Source organism: Fistularia commersonii, chromosome 4 (assembly GCF_037954325.1).
Source record: "Fistularia commersonii isolate RoL2024-O1a breed Wild chromosome 4, RoL_Fcom_v1.0, whole genome shotgun sequence".
Lineage (NCBI taxonomy): Eukaryota > Metazoa > Chordata > Actinopteri > Syngnathiformes > Fistulariidae > Fistularia > Fistularia commersonii.
The window spans coordinates 22477249-22499403 of record NC_141287.1 but is presented as its reverse complement, the minus strand read 5'-3'; the positions used below and the strand labels follow the sequence as shown (position 1 = coordinate 22499403).

Here is a 22155-nt window from a genome sequence, read left to right as displayed (position 1 = left end):
TTCACGCTTAAATCGAAAAGGTAACTAAACAAGTAAGTTAGTGAGTATGTAAATTATTCAATAGTGACTTCTGTCGCCTTTTTCCAGCAGTTATCCCCCAATACACACACACACACACACACACACACACACACACACACACACACACACACACACACACACACACACACACACACACTTGAGAAGATCAAGAATGTTGCTGTTTGCTGAGATCTTACCGAGGATTTCCACTCGGATGACATGTTGAGCTTTGCCGTGGCAGTTTGTAGCCACAAGCTTGTAGTTGCCCTTGTCTTTTCTGACGGTTTCTGGGATTGCGATCTTTGTCCTCATTGTTGTTCGGTTCACCTGAAGACAAGGAGTTAGATTTATATGACGTGTTTAAAATTGAAAATAGAAAATTCTGACAATGTGGGCCACAAGAGGAAAGAAAATGACAGCGGTAGAACAATACAGGCTGTTGCAGGCGAGGTGGACATGACTGAAACTGAAATAATGACAGAAATAAAGTCGGCATCCAGCTTCACTAAGTTACAGTCATGCTCGTAGAAGGTCCACACCTATTTCATGTGACCGTCAACATAAACTAAATGATAATGATGTCTCTTCTGTCACTTCAAGTGTTTAGTCCGAGAACCGTTTTCTTCAATTTTCCTCAATCAAGGACACTGAATGTGTTGGTGGAGACTGAGAAATGTCAGGTTTCATATCGAACGTGGGACATTTCTAGCGACCATCTGGTCCTCACCTCCTCAGTATCCAAAGTCATGGTCTCGTCGTCAGTCTTTTCGAGCACCTCGTTGTCCTTCATCCACTGGAGGGAAGGCAGAGGAAGTCCTTTCACCTCTGCAGGGATGTCAATGGCAGCGCCCTTCTTCACAATAATAGCATTGCTCTTGAAGAACTTCAAGATGGTGATAACTGGAGAAACTGTGGACATGAAAAGTTGGCCAGTCAAAAAAACACTTCTTGCTCAGCGCCGATACATATCATCCAAATGTGGACAGTCCTACACTGGACAATGTTTACTCTAACATATGGAGTGCAATCAGGTCTGCATCCTGCATCACTTTGGACCCTCAGACCACATCTCTGTTTCTGTGCTTCATCCACAGACAAAGACTGAAACAGACGAACCCTGTCGCTGAACAAATCAAAGCCTGGACCTCAGAGGCTGAGAACACCCTGCAGGACAGCTTCGCTCTCAATATTAGTTACATCATCCATCAACAACAGTCACTCAAATCTGAGTTGCTTCTTGCTCAAGATTTCCAAGAGAAATTAACAGTCGCTTACTCTCGTCATCTTGGATACGGGCTGAAATTGGTTTGGAAGGAGCACCTTCCCCAACCTCGTTGACAGCCTTGACCCGGAACTGGTACTCCTGGTTTTCCGAGAGGTTCTCAATGGTACCGCAGCACTCCCTGAAGATCTTGCGATTAGCCACTTCAAACTCTGTGCTGTCTGCCCTCATCTTCTCCACGTAGTAGCCTGTGATGGGGCTGCCACCATCGGTGCGAGGGGGCTGCCAGGCCAGTGTGATCGTGTTCTTGCTTCTATCTGTGTAGTGCAGCTTCTCGGGAGCAGATGGAGTTCCTTTGTTGACAAAGTGACAGAAAGCATGCCGTCATACATGTGAGATCTTTTTACAGATGGAAATGACATCACCAAAATCACTTTGTCTGCTTTGGCAGACCTACCTTTGGGATCCTCAGCCAGGATGGGCCCCAGGTCTGCTGGAACACCATCTCCATACTTGTTCCTGGCAATAACCCTGAAGTCATACTCTTCGCCCGCCAGAAGCCCCTGGATGTCACATTTGCAGGATGCAGTTTCAATAGGCTGGCGGAAGAGCTTCATTTTGGCATCCTTCCTCAAAACCTCATAGCCAATGATGTCACTGCCACCATTGTCCAGAGGGTCGGACCAGGTGAGGGTGATGTTCTTCTTTGTCACCAGCACAGTCTTCAGGTCAACCACTGGTCCGGGCACATCTATGGAGACACACGAAATGGTCATCTTGGCAATTCCCCTCAGCACTGTTCGCGTTATCAATTTTAAGTTTGAACACGCACCCATAACGTCCACTCTTGTTTGGGCAGCCTTAGTCCCACTGCTGTTGGTACCAGAGATCTTGTACTGTCCGTGATCTGCCCTCACTGACTTCTTGATGAAGAGGGTACTGTGACTACCGTCTGTTTCCACCATCATCCTCTCCTTGTCAATTTCAGCCTCATCTTTGGTCCATTTGACCTCAGGCTGAGGTCGCCCGCTCACCACAGCAGGGAGCTTCAGAGGTTCGCCGGCCTTGATGATGACGCCGTTCTTCACGGAGAGGTCAAAGTCAACAGCAGGAGGTTCTGAAAGGCAAGAAAACCAGAGGACATAATGAATCACGCGACTGAGTAATATCGAGATGGTGCAATAAAACTAGTTCTACCTTGCGGCTCCTTGACAGTGACAGGTTCCGTGACCCCAGGTGCTCCAGGACCAGCATCATTGACAGCGATGACCCGGATGTAGTAGTCGGTTCCTTCGGCCAGACCCGTCACAGTGTACGTGAGCTCCTTACACCTGAACTCAGTGCTGCGAGTCCAGTTCTTCTCTCCGGCCACAACCTGACATCAGAGTGACAGTGTGACATTGTTCATATAAAAAAAAAAAAGTCATTTGTGTCCTCAATGCTCCGTTCATATTTGTCATTTTGATATGAGGCTTCATATTCTGAAGATTGAAGATGAAGCATTCGCGTTACCAATAATAGCTATATATTTATGTTTCAATCTTATTTTTGGTCAACAGTGAAACACTTAAATACTGTTGAATGTTTGTTCAATGTAAAGTAAGGACCCACTATCTCTCTCTCTCTCTCTCTCTCTCTCTCATATAAATATATATGCACATGTAAATATATATATCAAATATATTTATATTCATCAAATACCTTCTCAACATGATACCCCAGGATATCTCCTCCTCCATTGTACAAGGGAGGCTTCCAAGCCACAATGACAGAGTCTTTCCCAGTGTCCACAATCCATGGAGTTGGGGGACCAGGAGGCACTGGGGGGAAAGAAACCGTACATGCGGTGAAACCGTTGGATTCAAAAACTTTGAGTCTCTTCCCGCTTCATATGACGACCGCCCTCAAAAGGTTCGATTTTCCAAACTTACAGATAGCGTCCATGGCGACGATGCGGTCGGTGGGTTCGCTGAACGGTCCGGGCCCGGCCAGGTTTTCGGCGCACACCCTGAAGATGTAAGTGAGCCCCTCCATCAGGCCGCTAATCTTCACCTCCAGCGAGTTGAGGAGGGCACGGTTGACGCGAGTCCAGTGTTTGCTGTTGACCTCCTTCCTCTCGATCCAGTAACCCAGGATGGGGCTGCCGTTGTCCTTGGGCTCGTACCAGGAGATGTGGGCGGAGGTGGCTGTCACTTCATGGACGCGGGGCATGTTCGGAGCGTCCGGAGGATCTGACGATGGCGAGGAAGGCGTATTGATGCCAAGCCACGGATTTCAGCTCACAGATTCATGGAATCGCAGTGTGTAAAATTATCTCATCGTGATTTTGTATCTTTGCTGTGTTTCTTATCAAGGCTTTCTAACTTTGCTATTACTATTCTTTTATTCTTTTATCTTGAACATATGTCTTACCAAACTGGTTCTTGGCCACAAGAGGCTCGGAGATGCACGGCGGCCCGCAGCCATACTTGTTCTCAGCTGTGACTCGGAAGATGTACTCCTTTCCTTCGATCAGCTTGGTGACAGGGAAGCTTGTGCCCTTCACGGTTGAGGTGATGGTGATCCAGCCGATGTCATCATTCTTGTTGTCTTTCTTCTCCAGGATATAGTTCAAGATCTCACTGCCGCCATCATCCTCAGGAGGCTCCCAATTGCAGATCACCGAAGTGTTTCTGATCTCGTCGAATGTGAAGTGGATCGGCATGCCGGGTTTATCTGAGAGGACGACCGAAAATTCAACCCAAACCAAAATTTCTACACTTTGAAAAAATGTCAGTTAAATTCAGTCACTTCCCAATGAGAAGCATTGGCTTGTTTTCAAATATTTCGATTTCTGAATAAACTCTTACCCAGAACATTAACAACACAGGAGGCGGTGGCGACACCATGAGTGTTCTCCACCTGGATGGTGAACCTGCCGTGGTCGGCTCTGACCGCCTCGCGGATCATCAACGCCGACTGACCCTTCTTGGTCTGATCCAGACCAAGACGTTCACGCATGGGTGACACAAACTCCTCCTCCGGTTCAGGGACCTAGAAAGATGAAGATAGATATCGACCCCTGCTAAAATGAGATCCCATGCGTCTACCTTAAAGAGGGAACGAACCTTCGCCCTTGACTTCTTCTTCCTGACCACTGGCATGATCTTCTTGACTGGCTCTTTGGTGACGTCCTCCTCATTTCTCAGCCAGGTGACCTTAGGGTACGGACTACCAGAGATGTAGGCGTCGATTCGGATCTCCTCGCCCTTCTTGATGCACAGGCCGGACTGCACACGAGGATGGAGGCTGACTTTTGGTTTTTCTGGAGATGAAATAATTGAAGAAAAAAAGAAAGAGAAGAAAGAGATCAAGGATTTTCACTTTTGACAAGTACCATTCTTCAGAAGGTGTCCTAAATACAGTCTCATATTGATATTTTCAGCTAAATGTGTGCTAAAAATGAGTGTGAGATTGATCGGATATTTACACCCAAGACATAGATCTGTCATTGTTTTCGTGACACAAGTGGACTGAAATATGCAGACATCATGAGACACATTGGTGAAAGATCTGTGCTGTTTCGTGCTCCGTACCGACGGCGTCTGCAGCCTTGATGAGCGGAGTGCTGCGCGAAGGTTCACTGACGCCTGCAGCGTTCTCTGCTCGAACCCTGAACTGGTATTCCATGTCCTCTTTCAGGCCGGTAACTTTGTAGGAGAAACCGGGGACCAGGCTCGGGGTAACCCTCTCGTAGCGGTCTCCATCTTTCTCAATCTTTTCGACGATGTAGCCCTGAATGGGGCAGCCGCCGTCATAGTCGGGAGCTTTCCATGTGACAGTGATGGACTGAGATGCGGGGTCACGGGCCTCCACCTGGAGGGGCGGGTCTGGTTTCTCTGTCGGATCAGCGAAGGAGAGGCACTTTAAAGGCTTGAACAAAAATATACTGTAGGTGTCAGAACTCTGGAGCGTGAAACTTACGCTTGACTTCCTCTGCAATCACTGGGTTACGCAGTTCCAGATACACTCCTGCACCCACTTTATTGACAGCTTTGATCCGGAAGTAGTACTCGCAGTTAACGTACAGGTCTTTGACGTGGAACGTAAGGACGTTCTCTCCTGACATGACGGGCATATAGGTCTTCTTTGAGGCTTCACGTCGTTCCAGGGTGTAGCTGACAATAGGTGTGCCACCATCGTCCTCGGGGGCGACCCAACTGATCTGGCAGGAGTTCTTGGTGGCATCGCTGGCACTGATGTCTTTGCACTGACCAGGAAGTCCTGCAAAATTCAGGAGCGGAATAAAAGTGTTACAGAAAATGACAGGGAAATGAAATTTTGCTTTTTACAAAAACCTGGACGACCTACCGATGACTTTTACATTCACAGTCCCGGTGGCAGTTCCCAAACTGTTCTCCAGGGTGATAACATAGGTACCAGCATCAGCATGTGTGCACTTGAGCACTTCCAGATGAGCATTGCTCATCTCCACAGTCATGGAGAGTCGGTCGTCAGCCTTGCACTCCACGGTATCCTTCTGCCACACCATCTTGGGTGTCGGGATGGCTTGGTAGGGGACGTTCAGGTGCAGCTTCTGCCCCTCAATAACAACAACGTCTTGTGTTTCTAAATCTATCGTCGGCATACCTTCGGAAAAAACATGAACATTTGATTTAATCGGGAGGACCTTCAGTTGGATTCCTGGTAGATTCCGATACCGTTCTGTTAAAACTTACAGTCGGGGTCCTTGGTGAAGACCTTGTCTGAGATGTCGGACGGGTCGCTTACACCGATGGCATTGATGGCGCGAACCCTGATGACGTACTTCTTCTCTGGCTTGATTCCATCGTCGATTCTGAACTTCAGCTCCTTTATGGGTCTGTTGTTGACACGGAGCCACTTGAGTTCCGGACGTGCCTCTGCCACCTCCACGTGGTAGCCAGTGACTGGGGATCCGCCGTCCTTGGTGGGCGGCTTCCAGGTGACATTGATATGAACCCTACTTGCGTCAGAGATGGTCAACTCCCTTGGGGGAGACGGAGGACCTGGAGAGAAAGATTTGGATCGAAATCAACATTTGTTTTACTCTCTTCTCCAGTCACTGGCTGTTTTCAACTTCTTCATGAAAATATGCATGAAATGAAACACCTGGTGAGACAATACCTTCCCTCGATGTAACGCCTGAACGCACAAAATCAATGGGCGATCTTTGTTTAGGTCCCATAAAGGGAAGCCACTTACTGGTTGGATCCTCGATGGTGAGGATCTCTGTGGGTTCGCTCGGATCTCCGACTCCTGCCTCGTTCTCCGCACGGACCTGAAACTGCACTTCCGACCCTTCGTCCACATCCGTGACCTTGAACTGCGTCTGTCTGTCTGGTGTCTTGCAGCATTTCAACCAACGAGTACCAAGTTTCTCTTTCTTCTCGATCACATACCTTGGGGGCAAAACAAGGACACTAAACATCTGGAGAAGTGTGACAAAGACAACCTCACTGAAAAGATGACACATTTAATCACCTTGGATTAACAAGTTGAACAAATCTATCTATACCTGCTGACTGAGTCTGTCCAGAGTGTTTCTCTTCAAATACCCTGAGAGATTAGTGATGTCTGATGGTGGAAGGAACCCCAGCATGAATTCAATGGTGTCCTTTTTCATGTCCAATCATGACTTACTTGCCAAAGCTTAAAAGCTTGTATAAGCCACAAACGTATACTTTAATGCAAAAGTAAAATTAAAAATGAAAGCGTTCTGTCAATGCAGTGCTTTTACAGAGGATCAAATGACTCCATTGCACAACTGTGGCGAAGAAGGATGTAAAAAAAATCACTTAATTTTAGAAAATTAATTTCTAATTTGTCTGACAGCGGTTAGGGTTGGACATCAGGTTGGAAAAGGGAAGTGATCTCATGATCTTTTAATGTCATCATCGGTGAACGTCTGTTAAGGTGTTGCAGTGTTCCTCGATCATATGCACTTCCAATCACAGCTACGTTTTACAGGTCTTTATCTTCTCACTTGGTAATAGGTCGTCCTCCATCGCTCTTGGGAGCTTCCCATTTCAGCTCCACGTGTCTCTTGGTGGTCTCCACCACTGTCAGGGCATATGGAGGTCCAGGAGTAGCTGCAGAGAAGATTCATACCACATTCACTTTGATACTCATGCAGATGCTTTTTTATCTCTGCTTTAATCGAACGGGCGACATCAACCCTTCTTTTTTCTTTAAATAAAGAACAGTGGAGGCAGACATTTAGCTGACTGTACTCTCCAAATAATGGACTCAAAGTAAAATTGTTGCTGGGAATATAAACCCTTGAACCAGCTGCCGGGGTTATTTTCCAGTTCTTCGAGAGGCATTTGAAATGAAAGTGACGTGAGCTTGTTCCTCATGTTGCCGTCAACATGCGGGCGTTGCTCGTAAACAGTCTTTCATGGAAAGTTCCATAAGACTCGACTCCCGACTGGAACTCGAGCGTGACGTGAAGAGACAAACATCAGGCGGACGAGGGCTTTCAGGACTTACTGAAAGTGTCTTTTGCGAGCACAGCATCTTCTAGTTCGCAGAACTCGCCCGTCCCCACGGCGTTCTCAGCAGCCACACGGAACACGTACAGCGAGCCTTCGTTGAGCGGCGTCACGCTGTACTTGAGTTCTTTGATGGTGGTGTCCACCGTCTGCCACGTCTTACGCCTCACGTCCCTCTTCTCCACCACGTAGTTGGTGATGGGTGAGCCTCCATCACTGCTGGGTTCCTGCCACTTCAGGTCAGCGTTGATCTTGGTGATGTTGGTCACCTCCAGCCACTGAGGAGCAGAAGGAGGATCTGCGGAAGGAATAAATAAAGTCACTGCTACTGGCTGACACTTTGTTAAAAACAAAACCACAGAATCAATCATCAGCTTTCTGTTGCTGTAGGTTACAAAATTATTTTAAAAATGAAACAAAATCCGGTAGTATTTTCCATATTAGACAAACGAGGGTCGCCCCTGCTTACAGAGCCTCTCCTTGCAGACCACAGGGTCACTGGGTTCACTGGCTTCGCCTTCACCGGCCCTGTTGACGGCTTTGACTCGGAACAAGTACTCCTGTTTCTCCTTCAGACCCTGCAGCTGGTGCTCCGTCAACGGGACATCTTCCGCTATGCGGATCCACTCCTCGCTTCCGGTCTTCTGGAACTCAACGATGTAACCCTCGATCTTGGCTCCACCATCATGCTCTGGTCTGGTCCATGCCAGTAGGACTGAGGTTTTACCAACATCTTGGATAACAGGTTTGCCAGGAGCCCAGGGAGGATCTGAGGAGGAGGCCAAGTCGTATTACAGTCGCTTAATTAGTCAGCTCTTAGTGCACAGCATCACAGGATAATAATATTGATACTGTAATATTGATACAACTGCTTCTACTCAACAGTGTCATTTACCAATGGGATCTTTGATGAGGACCGGATCGGTCTCCGCACTCGGTTTTCCAGCCCCAGCCAAATTCTCCGCCAGAACGCGGAATCGGTACTTCTTCTTGGTAGGGAGTCCCTTCACCCTGCACCCGCAAGGAAAAGCGTTAGATCACTTCAGACTCAATCAATGCGAGTGGCAGTTCATACGGTTCTGTACTGTGGTTCTGTACAGGTGAAATGGTTGGCTCACCTGAAGGTTGTATCTTTGATGGGAAGCTTGTTGCATCTGATCCACTTGTCACTGTCAGGATCAAACTTCTCAACCCAGTATCCTGTGATGGGACTTCCACCATCCTCATCTGGCTCAAACCAGGTCAGAGTCACGGCATCTTTGGTAATGTCTGAGGGAGTTACTCTCGTCGGAGGACCGGGGGGATCTGAAGAACGCCCAAAGAGTTATTAGGATCATCACTGGATGGCTGATTCCTACAAAAACTCTCTATTCAGTCTAAATCTTACCGAACGAATACTTGGCGATGATGGGCACGTGCTCAGCGGGTTCGCCGATGCCGTACTGGTTCTCAGCACTAATCCTGAAGACGTACTCCTTCAGAGCAGTGAGCTTGCAGGCCTTGAAGGTGGTATGTTTGACGGTGGCCGACAGCTTCACCCATTCTTCCTTGTCGGTCTGCCGGCTCTCCACAATGTAGTTGGTGATGGGCGAGCCGCCGTCATCCCGGGGAGGGTTCCATGCCAGATGACATGACTCGTTGGTGATCTCAGAGATGTCAAAGGCAGCAGGAGGCCCAGGTTTGTCTGGAGAAGCCAGGACACATTCAGTTATCCACAAGTTTGTGTGGCACATAGAAGTCATCATGTTGCAAGGTAGAGGGGCAAAAGGACTAGTATTTTTAATTAGACGTAGAATCGTTAAATGAACTAAATAAAAGCTATCAACAACTGCTGCCTCTTGAACTTCTAGTCCCCACTTGGCTCATCCCCCCAAGTTAATCTCTAAGTATGCAATTGTATGAGAATCACACCAGCGTTACGACCACACGACCAGCCTGAATGGTTTATAGTTTAATGGTAAAGTATGTTCAGTTCCATCTTGGGAATCAACGGATTCACTTTCATCTTTTCACCAACCGAGGATGTTGACGTCCACGGTGGCTGTGGCACGTCCGCAGATGTTGACGGCCTCAATGATGTAGGTTGCAGTGTCTCCTCTGGTGGTGCTGGAGATCGACAGCTTGGAGTGTCCCGGCTGTGTGTCAATGCTAATGCGGTCATCAGCCCTCAAGATCAAGTCCGCCTTTGTCCATTTGATTCGGGGATCCGGCTTCCCTTTGACATCGGCAGGAAGCTCAATCTTGGTGCCGGCACGGGAAGTCAGACCAGCCAGAAGCTTCACATCCAGCTGGATCTCTGGGGGTTCTAGAGAGTGAGAGAAATGATGTTACTGGTATGCAAACCTTAACATGTTGAATTGAAACTTTTTTCTTGACAATTCCTTGGAGATGCATCTATTATGATGAAAAAGAGGACAGGGTTCTTTCCAGTTCCATTATTTCTACCCTCTCATTCATTTCATATTCCTAAAACTGTTTGCCAGAGACAGAGTATCCTTGGCATCGATTTTCTTGGTCCTTTTAAGTGCAGTTTTAATGTACTCCAACCTTCGCTACCATAATACAGTATCGAACAATCTCAGAATCATCCTGGCGAAGGACCTGCTAAAGTTTATAAGACACTTGTTGAATAAACACAAGGGAGATACTTAATAATTTCACAAAGACCACGATAGTAGCAGATTTCTGTATGTGGTTCACTGATCACAGCTGAGCGCATAGCGAGCAGGTCACTAGCTTGCTAGCACAATAAGAGAGGAATCATATGTTTGAAAGAAAACAGCATCACAACCTATTCTAACTATTTTTTCCCCGGGAAAAAACAAATGTGATTTCCTGCTACCTCTAGAATCTACAGCTTGGATTTCATCGGTTGCTCTGCAGGGTCGACTGGCCCCCAACTTGTTGACAGCTCGGACTCTGTAGGCGTACCACTGGCCTTCAATCAGGCCAGTCACCTGGTACCTGTAAGCAAATAGGCAGCAGCAGATATTACTGACGGCTGTCCTGCCAAAGACAACTCGTCACAGTTTTGATGTAGTAGAGTATCTCTTACTTGAGCTCATGGATCGGATCACAGCAGGGTTCCCACTTGTCTGTGCCACGCTGGCATTTGTCCACCACATATCCTTTGATTGGGGACCCACCATCATACCGTGAAGGCTCCCAGGACAGGAAGATGCCCTTGGCACTCTTGTCGCGCCATTTCAGGTTCTCAGGTGGATCGGGTACAGCTTGGAAGAAAAGGAATTGTATCCTCATTACGTTGTCTAACTTGGGGCATTTTACTGAGCTCCTTGTGACTTTTAGACACAGAGGGGGTTAGTTTTTGGCTTCGGTTTAAATACTGACTTGCAGGAGAGGAGACGTTGACAGGCTCATCGATGTACGCCGGCTCTCCAGGTCCACACTTGTTACAGGCAATGACGCTGAACAAATACTCCTTCCCTTCGATCACATCCCGTACGGTATGCTCCAAGTCCAAGACGTTAGTGGCCACCTGGCACCGAGAGCCCATAGCCAGACATCAGCACCAGAGCAACAGCGGAACAGAAGCATTTTTACCATTACAACTAACGGGGTTCTTCTACTTTCATTTCTTTTGTTCAGTTTTTTTTTTCTTAATTCCCATGTTTCTCAACCGAATTTCTCACTTTGTGATTACAAAAATAGAATTATGATTAGCGACAGTATATTAAGTACTGGACAGCACAATTCTAAGGACTTTTGGTTGAGTGATTGGTATATTCAGGACTCATATTGTCCAAATAGCGCAGCATTTTTTCATCTTCAATGTACCTTGGCCCAGGTCTTACGAGACACTTCTCTCTTTTCAATCTGGTAGTGGGTGACGGGACTCCCTCCGTCATGCTCGGGAGCCTCCCACATCAGGTGGACATGCTGTCGAGTCACCTCGGCTACCTTGAAGTCTTTTGGAGCACTGGGACATGCTGGGAAAAGAAGTTCATGACAGTCATTTGGCAGGCGCTTTTAACCCAAGCAACTTACAGTGGAGATGCCTGGGATTCGATTCCAGGACCTCATGAATGCGAAGCATGCCGTCTACCGCTGAGCTACATATGACACAAATTCAACGTGCCAAGGGCGGAGCAGATGTTGAGGCCTTGCCGTGAAACGAAGTGCTTTTATTAAATCTATTGTAATTATGTATACGATCTATAATGTGCTCAGATTCTTACCAATTACGTTGACCTCGATCTCGCCGGAGACGGACGAAGCATCGTTCGCCAGCAGCAGCATGTATGTGCCTTTGTCTGGTCGCACACTTGGCTGGACAGTCAGCTCTGTATATGTTGGCTTTGTTACCATGGATACACGCTCATCTTGTACAGAGAGCTCCTTCTCGCCAAAGGTCCACTTGGGGATAGGGGTTGGGTATCCAGTGATTGGGACTCTAATTGAGAGCGGATGGGGCACAATGACCTCCAAGCCATTCCTGAAGGCATTCAGGTCAAAGGTCGGGCCGACTGCCGAGGGGCGACAACAAAAAATATGTATTTGAAATGGAAAGGGGATAAATCAAAAAGAGGACAACTTCAAACATTGGCGATTGTGTACCATGTGGATCGTCAGCAAGCAACGGTCCGAGTGGCTCGGTGGGATCGGAGACACCAGCAGCATTCTCAGCGCAAACCCTGTATAGGTATTTCTGACCATGTTTCAAACCAGACACCTGCAGAAACAGCAGACAGCATCTCAGCCGACAAATGGAGGGACACAAGGGAGGCGGGAAAAATTGTTCCTCAGTGAAGGAGGCTGAGTTAATGAAGGTGAGCAGGTTACCCGGTAGAACAGATCTGGACAGAGTCGGGCATTGCAACGGAGCCACTTGTCTGAACCGTCTTCAGACTTCTCAATGATGTAGCCCGTGATCATGCTTCCGCCGTTGTTGGCTGGTGTCTCCCACGTGAGGGTGACGGCCTCCTTGGTTTGGTCACTGAAGTTCAGATTCAGCGGTGGGCTCGGCCTCTCTGCGATGCCAAGGATACATATTGAATTTAACTTACCTGTCTTGTTCACTTTTAGCCATCAAAGTGCAAACCGTATCTTACCAATGGGGTCCATAATTTTGACGGGATTAGTGGCCGCACTGGGCCTCCCAATGCCTGCTTTGTTCTCAGCTCGCACTCGGAAAATGTACTCCTTGTTCTCGACCACATCATTCAAGGTGGCTGAGCGGTCCTTGGCGCCGCACACCAAGGCTGCCTCCCACTTCACAGAGGTCCTGTCACGGAGCTCAATCACATAGGCGGTGATCTCGGAGCCACCGTCAAACTTGGGGGGCTCCCACGAGACAGTGGCACCAAACCTGTTAACGGTCCCGACCGCGACGTTCTCCGGTGCATCGGGAACATCTGGCGGAGGAACATAAGCATATCTAGCCTTGAAAAGAGAAGAAATCAGTGTATGCCTAGCATGTAGCTATGCTCACCAAACTTATTCTTGGCTTGAACTGCTTCCTCCGTGGCGACAGTGGGCCCGCTGCCCACTCGGTTTCGAGCGCAGACTCTGAAGAGGTACAGGGAGTCTTTTTGGAGGCCACTGACACAGTATTCGGGAGTATCAGAACGATCTGTGACCAGCATCCAGGTCTTTCGCTTCACATCTCGTCTCTCCACCACGTAGGATAGAATCTTGCTTCCTCCATCACTTTCTGGCTCCTCCCAGGCTAAGCTAATCTCACCATCAGCAGTGTCAGTCACTCTGAGGTTCTTGATAGGCCCAGGAACGTCTGAAAACAAGCAACATCACGCATAGAAAATGTAGTTCTGGAGGTTATCAGCCAATCAAAGGTCAGGTTCAGCCCTTGACTTACCAATCACATCCAGGTTGATGAATGCCTCTCCCATGCCGTGCTTGTTCTTGATGATTATCTTGTACCTTCCTTGGTCCTCCTTGGTGGGGCTCTTAAGGCGGTACTCGGTCTTGTCAGCTGAGGTGTCGGTGTTCTGGACTGGCAGACTGACTCCCTCAAAGAACCACTCAGCGTCAGCTCTTGGGTAAGCGTCATATGGCACAGCCATGACAAAGGGCTTGCCGGCATCTGTCACCAGACGCTGATCTGTAGTTTTTATTTGTGGAACAGCTAAAAAAAAAAAAAAAAAAAAAAAAAAACATGAATTGAAGTTTTCAGGCGTATCCACCATTAATCCGGATGGCAAACAGCATCACTTACCTGCCAGCTCCAGCTTGGCTCTGGCATCTTTGTCTTTGGCTACAATTCGGTATTCTCCCTGGTCCCGAGGTCGGATCTCGCACACCTGCAGCCGGTGGACTTTGCCTTCGCTGATCATCTGGTATTTGTCTCCCTGAACTATTATCATGTTGTTCCTCATCCACTTCACTTCTACTCTGTCCTTGTTGAGCTCAACCTCAAACACGATGTCTGAGCCTGGCGGCTCGAATACATTCTGTGGAGGTCTGACAATCTCCACCGGGGTCTCTGCACCGCAAAGGACAAAGTCCAGTCAAAGACACGTAATGAGCATGCCTTGGCGTATTTTCATTATCAGTGATAAAGTACCTTCTACAAACAGCCGGGCTCTGGTCCGTCTTTCTTCCACACCACAAGCGTATTCACATTCGTCGTCGGGTCTGCACACCTTGACGACCAGCCTGCACATCTTCCCTTCTTTTACCATGTGGTACCTGAGAAAACCAACACAATGTTGTTGGTATTTTTCTTAACAAAGCACTGATTAATTCATCCGTCAGCATTATTGTGAAAACAACAGCCATTCATCAATTGACCGTCCTCGTCTTTCACGGCCTCCAATCCCAGATTAGCATTTTCAATTGGTTAGAATTGGATATCAGTCAGAAATGTTGCATCAATGACACTTTGCTTTTCTCAGTGAGAGGCAGAAATGTGACGTCCTCTGCTTTACGTGATGTTCCAACAGGGGATCATCAACACCATCAAAGATGGTGTGCGTTAGTTCAAATGTTTTGTATCCATGATATCCTTGTTTAATACGTGCAGAGAAAAGGGGTTTACGGCATGAAAATAAACAAATGTATTTCTTAAGAGGGACAAAAATGAATTTTGAGGTATCTGAGGTACCTTTGTCCTTCCCGGATTTCGCGTCCGTTCCTGTACCACTTGACAGCGGCCTTCTCCTTGGTCAGTTTGCATGTGAATTCTGCATCCTCAAACTCGGTGACAGTTTGGTCTTTTAGCTGCGCCGTGAAGTCTGTCGGCGCCTCGCTGATGATCAGCTCAGCCGTACACTGATCTTCTCCGACTATGGCGGTGTAATCGCCCTCGTCGTCCATCACGCAGTCCTTGATGGTCAGCGTGTGGTTGAGCCCATCGGCCCGGTACACAATGCGTTTGCTGAGCGGGACTTCCTCGCCGGCCTTCATCCACCTGACGGTCAACTGCGGCCGGTTCACTTTGCACGTGAAGCTGATGGTCCGCTTCTCTTGCGTCTCGATGTCCTCAATTGGCTCCAGGAACTTAAGCTTCTCCTCTGTGGGGTCACGTCATAGCAATTGGCAAAAGAACGATGGGGGAAATGGTTTTCTGGGTTCTATGTGGTAGAACTCCATCGACTGAACTTATATTATCATATTGTACCTGCAACTCTTGCACTTGCGGTGGACTTGGCATGCTCTCCTCTGTGATTGCTCAGGCTGATGGTGTAACTGGCTTCGTCGCTCTTCTTGGCATCTCTGACCCTCAGAGAGAAGAGGTTGTCCCTCTGAGCCACCATGTACTTGCTGCTCTCAAAGATGGTCTCCTCGTTCTTCAGCCACTTGGCCTTGGCACCCTCAACGTTGGTCTCGCAGTTGAAGATGATTTCTCCTCCCTCCTTCACCTCTGTGTCCTTAATTGGCGTGATGATGCGCAGTTTTTCTGCAAAAACATACAGTTATGGATCGAAATCTGGGATACGATGACATAGCGACACGCTAAAGGGGTCGAGACTCCTACCGATTACCACCAGATCAGCCGATGCTTTGACATCACCGATGCGCGCCACGTAGCCTCCCTCATCATTCAGTGCACATTTTTTCACAATAAGAGCTCTTCTCTTTCCTTCACTGATGATAGAGTACTTGTCCCCATCCTCCACTTCCTTGTCACCTTTGAACCATTTCACCTGGTACGTTTCCTTAGACACGGAGCAAGAGAATTCCGCCTTCTCCCCCTCCACCACCTCCTGGTTCTGGGGCCTGGCAATGAATTCTGCTGCCAGCTCTGGTGGCAGGAAGAGGAGAGTGTTATTTTGTGTGCTGAAAGAGAGACGTTTTATCTTTAGCGAGAAATAGTGGATTGATACCGTTGAGCTTCAGCGTGGCAGATGTTTTGACGGTCGGACTCAGCCGGCAGTTGTATTCTCCAGCGTCTTCCATCCTCAGATCCTGAATAATCAGAATCCTCCTTCGGCCATCCATGATCTGGTCATAGCGGCCACCCTCGGGCAGCTCCTCATCGCCTCGGTACCATGTGACCTCGGCACCGGGCTTGGACACCTCACAGATCATCTTCACGCTATCGGTCTCAGTGCCTTCCACATTGGACAGGTTCTTAGTGAACCTTGCAGCCTCCTCTGTCGGGAAACAGACAATTGAGGTTACCTTGGGCTCAAGTTCTTCATCATCTTTCGTCCGGGCATTTTCTAGTTAAACCCTGTGTGCCTGTAAGAGAGTCTTGAAAATCCCCACTGACAACTGAGTTTTAAGTTGAGTCCTCATGTGCTGACATTAGCCTCACCAATAACAGTTAGCATGCCGGAGCTCCTGGAGGTTCTTGCATCACATTCGTACTCCGCCTCATCATCAAACAAAGACTTGTGTATAATGAGAATCCTCTGAACGCCCTTGGAGATGATCTCGTACTTCTTTCCTTTCCTGATCTCGCTGCCGTCCTTGAACCAGCGAACCTGTCAGACCCCAAAACCCATTCGCCATGTCAGAGATACACATTCTGACTGAACATTTACAGCAAGCCGTTTCAGCACGTCGGCGTGGGTCACCTTGGCAGATTCGCGGGAAACTTCACACTCAAACTTGGCGGATTCCTTCTCTCTGACCTCCACATCCTGCAGCGGCTTTGTGAACTCCACATATGGAGCTGGAGTTACAAAAAACATGGACATCATCAGAAATGAAAAGCTGCCATTGGTTTCTTTTCAGTGCTGAGGTCATAGTTTTCAGGTAACTTGTCCATCAGTTAGCTGCTCTTTGAAACGACAACTCATTGGAGCTGAGCCATCGAGGTATCGACTTATTCAGCACCAAAACATCACATGATTTTTGTTCTTACGCGTCACTTCCAGCAAGCAGGACGTCTTGAAGTCCTTGGCGTCGCAGGTGTACATCTTGGCATCATCGGGCATGCAGTCATGGATGACCAGCACCCTCTTGCGTCCGTCCGTGCTAATGTCATACTTCTTGTTCTTGCGGATCTCCTTCCCTTCTCTGAACCATCGTACTTCTGCATTCTCTCTGGAAACTTCACACTCCAGGGTGGCAGTGGCCTCTTCCTCTACGGTTTGGTCTTCCAGTGGCCTAGTGAACTCCACTGGTGGCTCTGGAGGCACACAGGAAGTGACTGGTTATTGACCAGAAGGGACATCCACAAGGGGTTCCTGGAGGTTTGAGCACCTCACCTCTGACTATGAGCTGGGCCTGTGTCTTGAAGTCCTTGGCGACAAGTTTCACCTCACCGGCCTCCGACAGCTTCACGTCGCGGATGGTAAGGGCGTGGGATTTGCCCGCCACTCGGGTCTTCACCTGAAGGGTGTCATCAGAAAATACCTCGTTCTTGTTGTTTTTCTTTTTCTGTCGCTTCTAAAATCGGTCTTTTTGTCCTTTGACAATTCAGTCGGCTTTGAGGTGGAAGTTGCACAAAACGTGAACTTTATGAAGCAAACTAGAACAATGACCGTCAGTTCAAATTAAAAACACATTGATTTCTTAAACTAGGTGGAAAAACTTGTAATAAGGCAATTCTTTTTAACAAAATTAAGAGCTAAGTTGTCCTCTATGTGGGTAGCTGTTACTTTCAGATCCGTTCAGCTGAGGTATCTGCAGATATCTGTCCCTCCGCCAGCAAGAGGTCAAAGGTCTGCCAGATACTGCCGCTCATACATGGTGTCACATATAAAAATAACCTCGGCAGTTGCATTTGTAGAAAACCGCTGAGGGCACGGGCTCCTTTTGACACAATGCATCCTTTTCTTACATGAATACATTCTTTTAATCACGTTCAAAATGAATAAATGAGTTCCAATATGGATCAAGCTGATCAGGTTCTTGAGTCAAAGGCTCAGATCTTTATCGGCAACTCTGTCCTCCCTCGCAGGTTCTCGGCTCAACGTGTGAAAGGAAAAAAGTTTGGAAAGACTAAGAATTCAAGGTCAGTGTTTTGATAATTCCTCAGACTTCTGTCTGACGTCTGAACGGTTTTAATAAAGATCTGCCAGAGGAGAAATTGAGTTGCTGCCAGAAAACATCACATTCTCAGATTATTAACTAAAAGTTAGAGGGTTTTTAAGAAAATTAAACTATATCCCTTTTTGGAAATTACCTTCAAAATTGAGCAAGCTTTACTCTAAAACATTCACATACCATCTTGTCTTTATACTTCAGCTGATTTGCACACATTTCTGATGTTTTGATATCAAATGGCTATTTTTCGGCTAAAACGACATGGGAAATCAACAACGATCTGCATTAAAGAATTCTTTGTTTACTTTTGCACTTTATATGCGAAACGACACATTTCCCTGAGGATCTGAGGAGGTTTTGCACATTTAACGAAGCGACACTTGCGATGTTTCTCTGATAAGCTTCAGAATCCGAAACCTAATGAAACTAACATTTTGCTAAAGTCATCGATTTCCAAATCGACGACCGCAGACATCCGGACAACGTCGGTGTCCCGTTGAGAACGACCGCGGGAGGTCGTGAGGTGTCTCTTCAAAACGTCTGGTTCTCCCGTGTTCTCCAAACTCACCCTGTCGCTGGCCTCCATCTTCTGGCCTCTGAGGAACCACTCCACCGCAATGCCTTCGTAGGAGAGCTCGCACTCAAAGGTGGCCGTCTCTCCGGCCGTCACTGTCACGTCCTTCAGCGGCTGCAGGAGGCCAATGGAGCGAGCTGCGCAACGCCACATGTTGTCAGTAACCAGCCAATCACAGAGCGGCGCAGTGCTGATGCGTGATAAGCTGGCGCTCTGAGATACCGCTCCGGTCTAAAATAACTTCAGACTCAAGGACAAAGAGGGTGAACTAACCTTTGACCCTCAGCTGAGCGTTGGACCTGGCGTTGGCCGCTGAGAAGTCGACACCCCCGGCCATGTCCATCCGGACGTTGTAGAGGATCAGAACGTGTTTGGTTCCCTCCTCCTTGATCTCCACGTCCTGGATGGAGACAGAAAAACACTGGCTTTGAACCACTACAAATTCCAGAGGGGTGTGTGTGGTGTGAGTATGTGTGTGTGTGTGTGTGTGTGTGTGTGTGTGTTGTGTGTGTGCAAACATAAATCAAGCAATACATTTTGCTTGTTGCTTTGATTGATTCCGTCTCTTGGTCTTTTCCCACGTATGTTGGGAGCAGTTCCACCTCACTGTGCTGCAGTGACCCCTGTCCTCCTGACGGCAGGAAGAACTGAAGCAAAGCTCGGTCATGATGACGTCAATGTGGGCTTGACGTTTTTGAAGATTCCTTTACGAACGATGGAATAGAAACTAAAGATCCAGGACCGCAGATCGCTGAACGACATATGATAGGAGTTTGATTCCCTCCGTGGACAAACCGACTGCGGTCGTCCTTCTTGATGTTCCTCCGCTGTTCTGGGCCGGTACTCACAGGCGACTGATGCAGCGCTTCTCCACTCAGCTTCCAGTTTCCGTGGACGTCCTCCTCTGAGATCTCAGTTTCAAACTTGGCCGTCTCTGTCTCGGTGACCTCTACGCTGTAGAGAGGTCGCACAACCTTGATGTCCCTCTCTGCAAGAGGAGAAAGAGGATGCCGTGGTAAGTGTTGGTCGGTCCCAGATCTCATCGAGTAACAGTGCGTCTGAGAGTCAGTGCGAACCCATCGAGGCTTCGTGCCTCTGAAAACGGTCCGCGACACGTCCTTACAAAGAAAGCAGTGCTAAGGTACCATTGAAGAGCACCAGGGGGAACCTGGACGTGAGCAGGAAGCAGGCATGGATCGGGAAGGTCTCACCCTCAATGTTGAGGTTGGCAGTTGTCTTGTCGGAGCCGCAGTCGCAGCTGTATTGTCCGATGTTGGCCTTCTCCGCCTTCCGGACCGTCAGGATGCGCCTCTTGCCATCAGTGCTGACGGCGATGTTCTTGGATGGCATGATCTCCTTTCCATCCTTGAACCACTTCACGTCGCCGATGGCCTTGCTGAGCTCGCAAATCAGCTTGACTTCATCCTTCTCTACCGCTGTGTAGTTCTGCAGCTTGGTGGTGAAGTAGAGGTCGCCCTCTGTGGGACAAAATGCTACAGTCACTACATATCCTATCCTTACGTAGTCTTGCAGCTCTGGTATGGTGTATACGGTATATCATCGCCCTCTTAAAATAATCAAAAATAATAAACAGATTTTTGATTTTATTGTACACTGATGGATGTATGTTGGGTGTATGTAAAAGCTGCTGTGCTGTATTGATGGCCCAAGAAGAATTTCCCTTGCAGGATGGCGTGTTTGGGATCATTTAAGCCACTGGTGGTTCAAGGGTTAACCGTTACTCGTTCAATTTGAAAAAATGTGGTTTTGTTCCTGAAGTTGAAACTGCAAAGCGGGGAGATGAAAGCACTGACCAATGACGGTGAGCATGGCGGTTACACTCTTCTCCATGGCCTCCACCTTGATCATGGACGTGTCATCAATGGTGACCTCCTTGAAGGCCAACGTGTGGACTTTGGCCCTGTCCATCATGTGCACCACCTTGCTTGGGTGGAGACGCACATCGTTCTTGTACCAAACGACGGGGATCTTGTCGTGCGACAGCTCCACGCTGAACTCTGCCGTCTCACGTTCCTTCACCGTCACGTCCTTGATGGGTTTGACGAACTCCAGGCGGATACCTGAGAAAAACGTTCACTCGTGAGCAGGCGTCCACCCGTGACAGCGAGTCGTAACGGGACAACGATGATAACCTTGGATGACGAGCTTGCCGGTCGACCGCTTGTCCTCGGCCTCAAACATGTACTTGGCTTCATCGTCATAGGCGGCCAGGCGGATCAGCAGGGCGTAGCTGTTGCCGTCCTGGATCATTTCGTACTTGTCGTCACCGTGCAGCTCCTGCGTGCCCTTCAGCCAGCGGAAACTCTTCGGAGCCCTGGACAACTCCACCTCGAAACGGGCTTCATCCTTCTCATACACCTGCACGTCACTCAGCGGCGTCAGGAAGTTGAGTGGAAGTTCTAACGTTCGACATTGAAATCACAAAAACCACCGTCAACTTTCCGGCACAGAGAATTTCTGAAACTTCAAATCTTTTCTCTTCTGAAGAAAAATATTAACACGGGTGATTTGAAAAATCAAGAATCTTTTTTTTTCCTATTGAAATACTAGCCAACATTTAGTCACCTGTATTTACCCGGCGTAGAACTTTTAGAAATAAAACAGTTGATTAATGTCAAAGAACGGCCAATTTAATGGCCAGTTATCTGGTCGTCCCAACTCCGCGGAGCTGCGAGACTTCACATCGACCGAGTATGTTCTGATTGATCACAAGACTTCACATCGATCATGTTCTGATTGATCACAAGACTTCACATCGATCATGTTCTGATTGATCACAAGACTTCACATCGATCATGTTCTGATTGATCACAAGACTTCACATCGATCATGTTCTGATTGATCACAAGACTTCACATCGATCATGTTCTGATTGATCACAAGACTTCACATTGACTAAGTATGTTCTGATTGATCACGCGTTGGATATTTAGGACGACGACAGAGTCGGCGTGTGGTTTTTATTTTACCTTTGACTTTAAGGTTCGCGGAGCACCTGGCGTTGGCTGCTGTATAAGACACCTCGCCGGTCATGGGAACCTTACAGTTGTAGAGGATCAGGGTGTGTTTGCCTCCCTCCTCGATTATGTCGACATCCTGCCCGTTGCCAGAACCCCCCAAAAAAAAGTGAATGAAGTGTTTTCACTTGTCACTAAAGCCTCGAGTTTGCCGACGGGTTCCTACCGAGGACGGGCTTAGGACATCTCCATTGAGCTTCCACTGGCCGTGCACATCGTCCTCGGAGATCTCCACCTCGAAGCGAGCCGTCTCTCCGTCGAACAGCTCCACGCCGTAGATCGGCCGAACCACCTTGATGTCACGCGCTGGGAAACGCAGCAACTTGAAAAATCAAAGACTGGAGGAGCTCCGACTCCTTGCGCCCTGTG

General features: G+C 48.1%; 1 protein-coding gene across 2 annotated transcripts in view; it reads right to left on the bottom strand.

Annotated features, from left to right (window-relative positions):
- The window catches only part of LOC147235142 (titin-like), a 155954-nt gene that overhangs the window by 68163 nt on the left and 65636 nt on the right, over positions 1-22155 (bottom strand). For both annotated transcript variants that reach the window (XM_086146018.1, XM_086146019.1), the window contains 51 exons: positions 21953-22092; positions 21739-21865; positions 20902-21168; positions 20563-20829; positions 19960-20226; positions 19597-19736; positions 19022-19148; positions 18743-18885; positions 17394-17517; positions 17048-17314; positions 16758-16855; positions 16496-16664; positions 16062-16331; positions 15713-15979; positions 15356-15634; positions 14840-15248; positions 14300-14424; positions 13952-14218; positions 13592-13861; positions 13208-13507; positions 12828-13130; positions 12559-12746; positions 12334-12448; positions 11955-12242; positions 11554-11705; positions 11107-11254; positions 10811-10988; positions 10598-10719; positions 9773-10060; positions 9143-9439; positions 8874-9060; positions 8651-8766; positions 8225-8524; positions 7754-8053; positions 7248-7353; positions 6467-6663; positions 5962-6270; positions 5594-5872; positions 5207-5506; positions 4819-5121; positions 4351-4547; positions 4093-4276; positions 3656-3958; positions 3175-3474; positions 2945-3063; positions 2441-2618; positions 2076-2360; positions 1701-1994; positions 1297-1596; positions 749-930; positions 219-348 (listed from right to left, as the gene is read on the bottom strand). In XM_086146018.1, the coding sequence (XP_086002144.1) occupies positions 219-348; positions 749-930; positions 1297-1596; positions 1701-1994; positions 2076-2360; positions 2441-2618; positions 2945-3063; positions 3175-3474; positions 3656-3958; positions 4093-4276; positions 4351-4547; positions 4819-5121; positions 5207-5506; positions 5594-5872; positions 5962-6270; positions 6467-6663; positions 7248-7353; positions 7754-8053; positions 8225-8524; positions 8651-8766; positions 8874-9060; positions 9143-9439; positions 9773-10060; positions 10598-10719; positions 10811-10988; positions 11107-11254; positions 11554-11705; positions 11955-12242; positions 12334-12448; positions 12559-12746; positions 12828-13130; positions 13208-13507; positions 13592-13861; positions 13952-14218; positions 14300-14424; positions 14840-15248; positions 15356-15634; positions 15713-15979; positions 16062-16331; positions 16496-16664; positions 16758-16855; positions 17048-17314; positions 17394-17517; positions 18743-18885; positions 19022-19148; positions 19597-19736; positions 19960-20226; positions 20563-20829; positions 20902-21168; positions 21739-21865; positions 21953-22092 (11271 nt within the window). The remainder of the gene's footprint in view (positions 1-218; positions 349-748; positions 931-1296; positions 1597-1700; positions 1995-2075; positions 2361-2440; positions 2619-2944; positions 3064-3174; positions 3475-3655; positions 3959-4092; positions 4277-4350; positions 4548-4818; positions 5122-5206; positions 5507-5593; positions 5873-5961; positions 6271-6466; positions 6664-7247; positions 7354-7753; positions 8054-8224; positions 8525-8650; positions 8767-8873; positions 9061-9142; positions 9440-9772; positions 10061-10597; positions 10720-10810; positions 10989-11106; positions 11255-11553; positions 11706-11954; positions 12243-12333; positions 12449-12558; positions 12747-12827; positions 13131-13207; positions 13508-13591; positions 13862-13951; positions 14219-14299; positions 14425-14839; positions 15249-15355; positions 15635-15712; positions 15980-16061; positions 16332-16495; positions 16665-16757; positions 16856-17047; positions 17315-17393; positions 17518-18742; positions 18886-19021; positions 19149-19596; positions 19737-19959; positions 20227-20562; positions 20830-20901; positions 21169-21738; positions 21866-21952; positions 22093-22155) is intronic.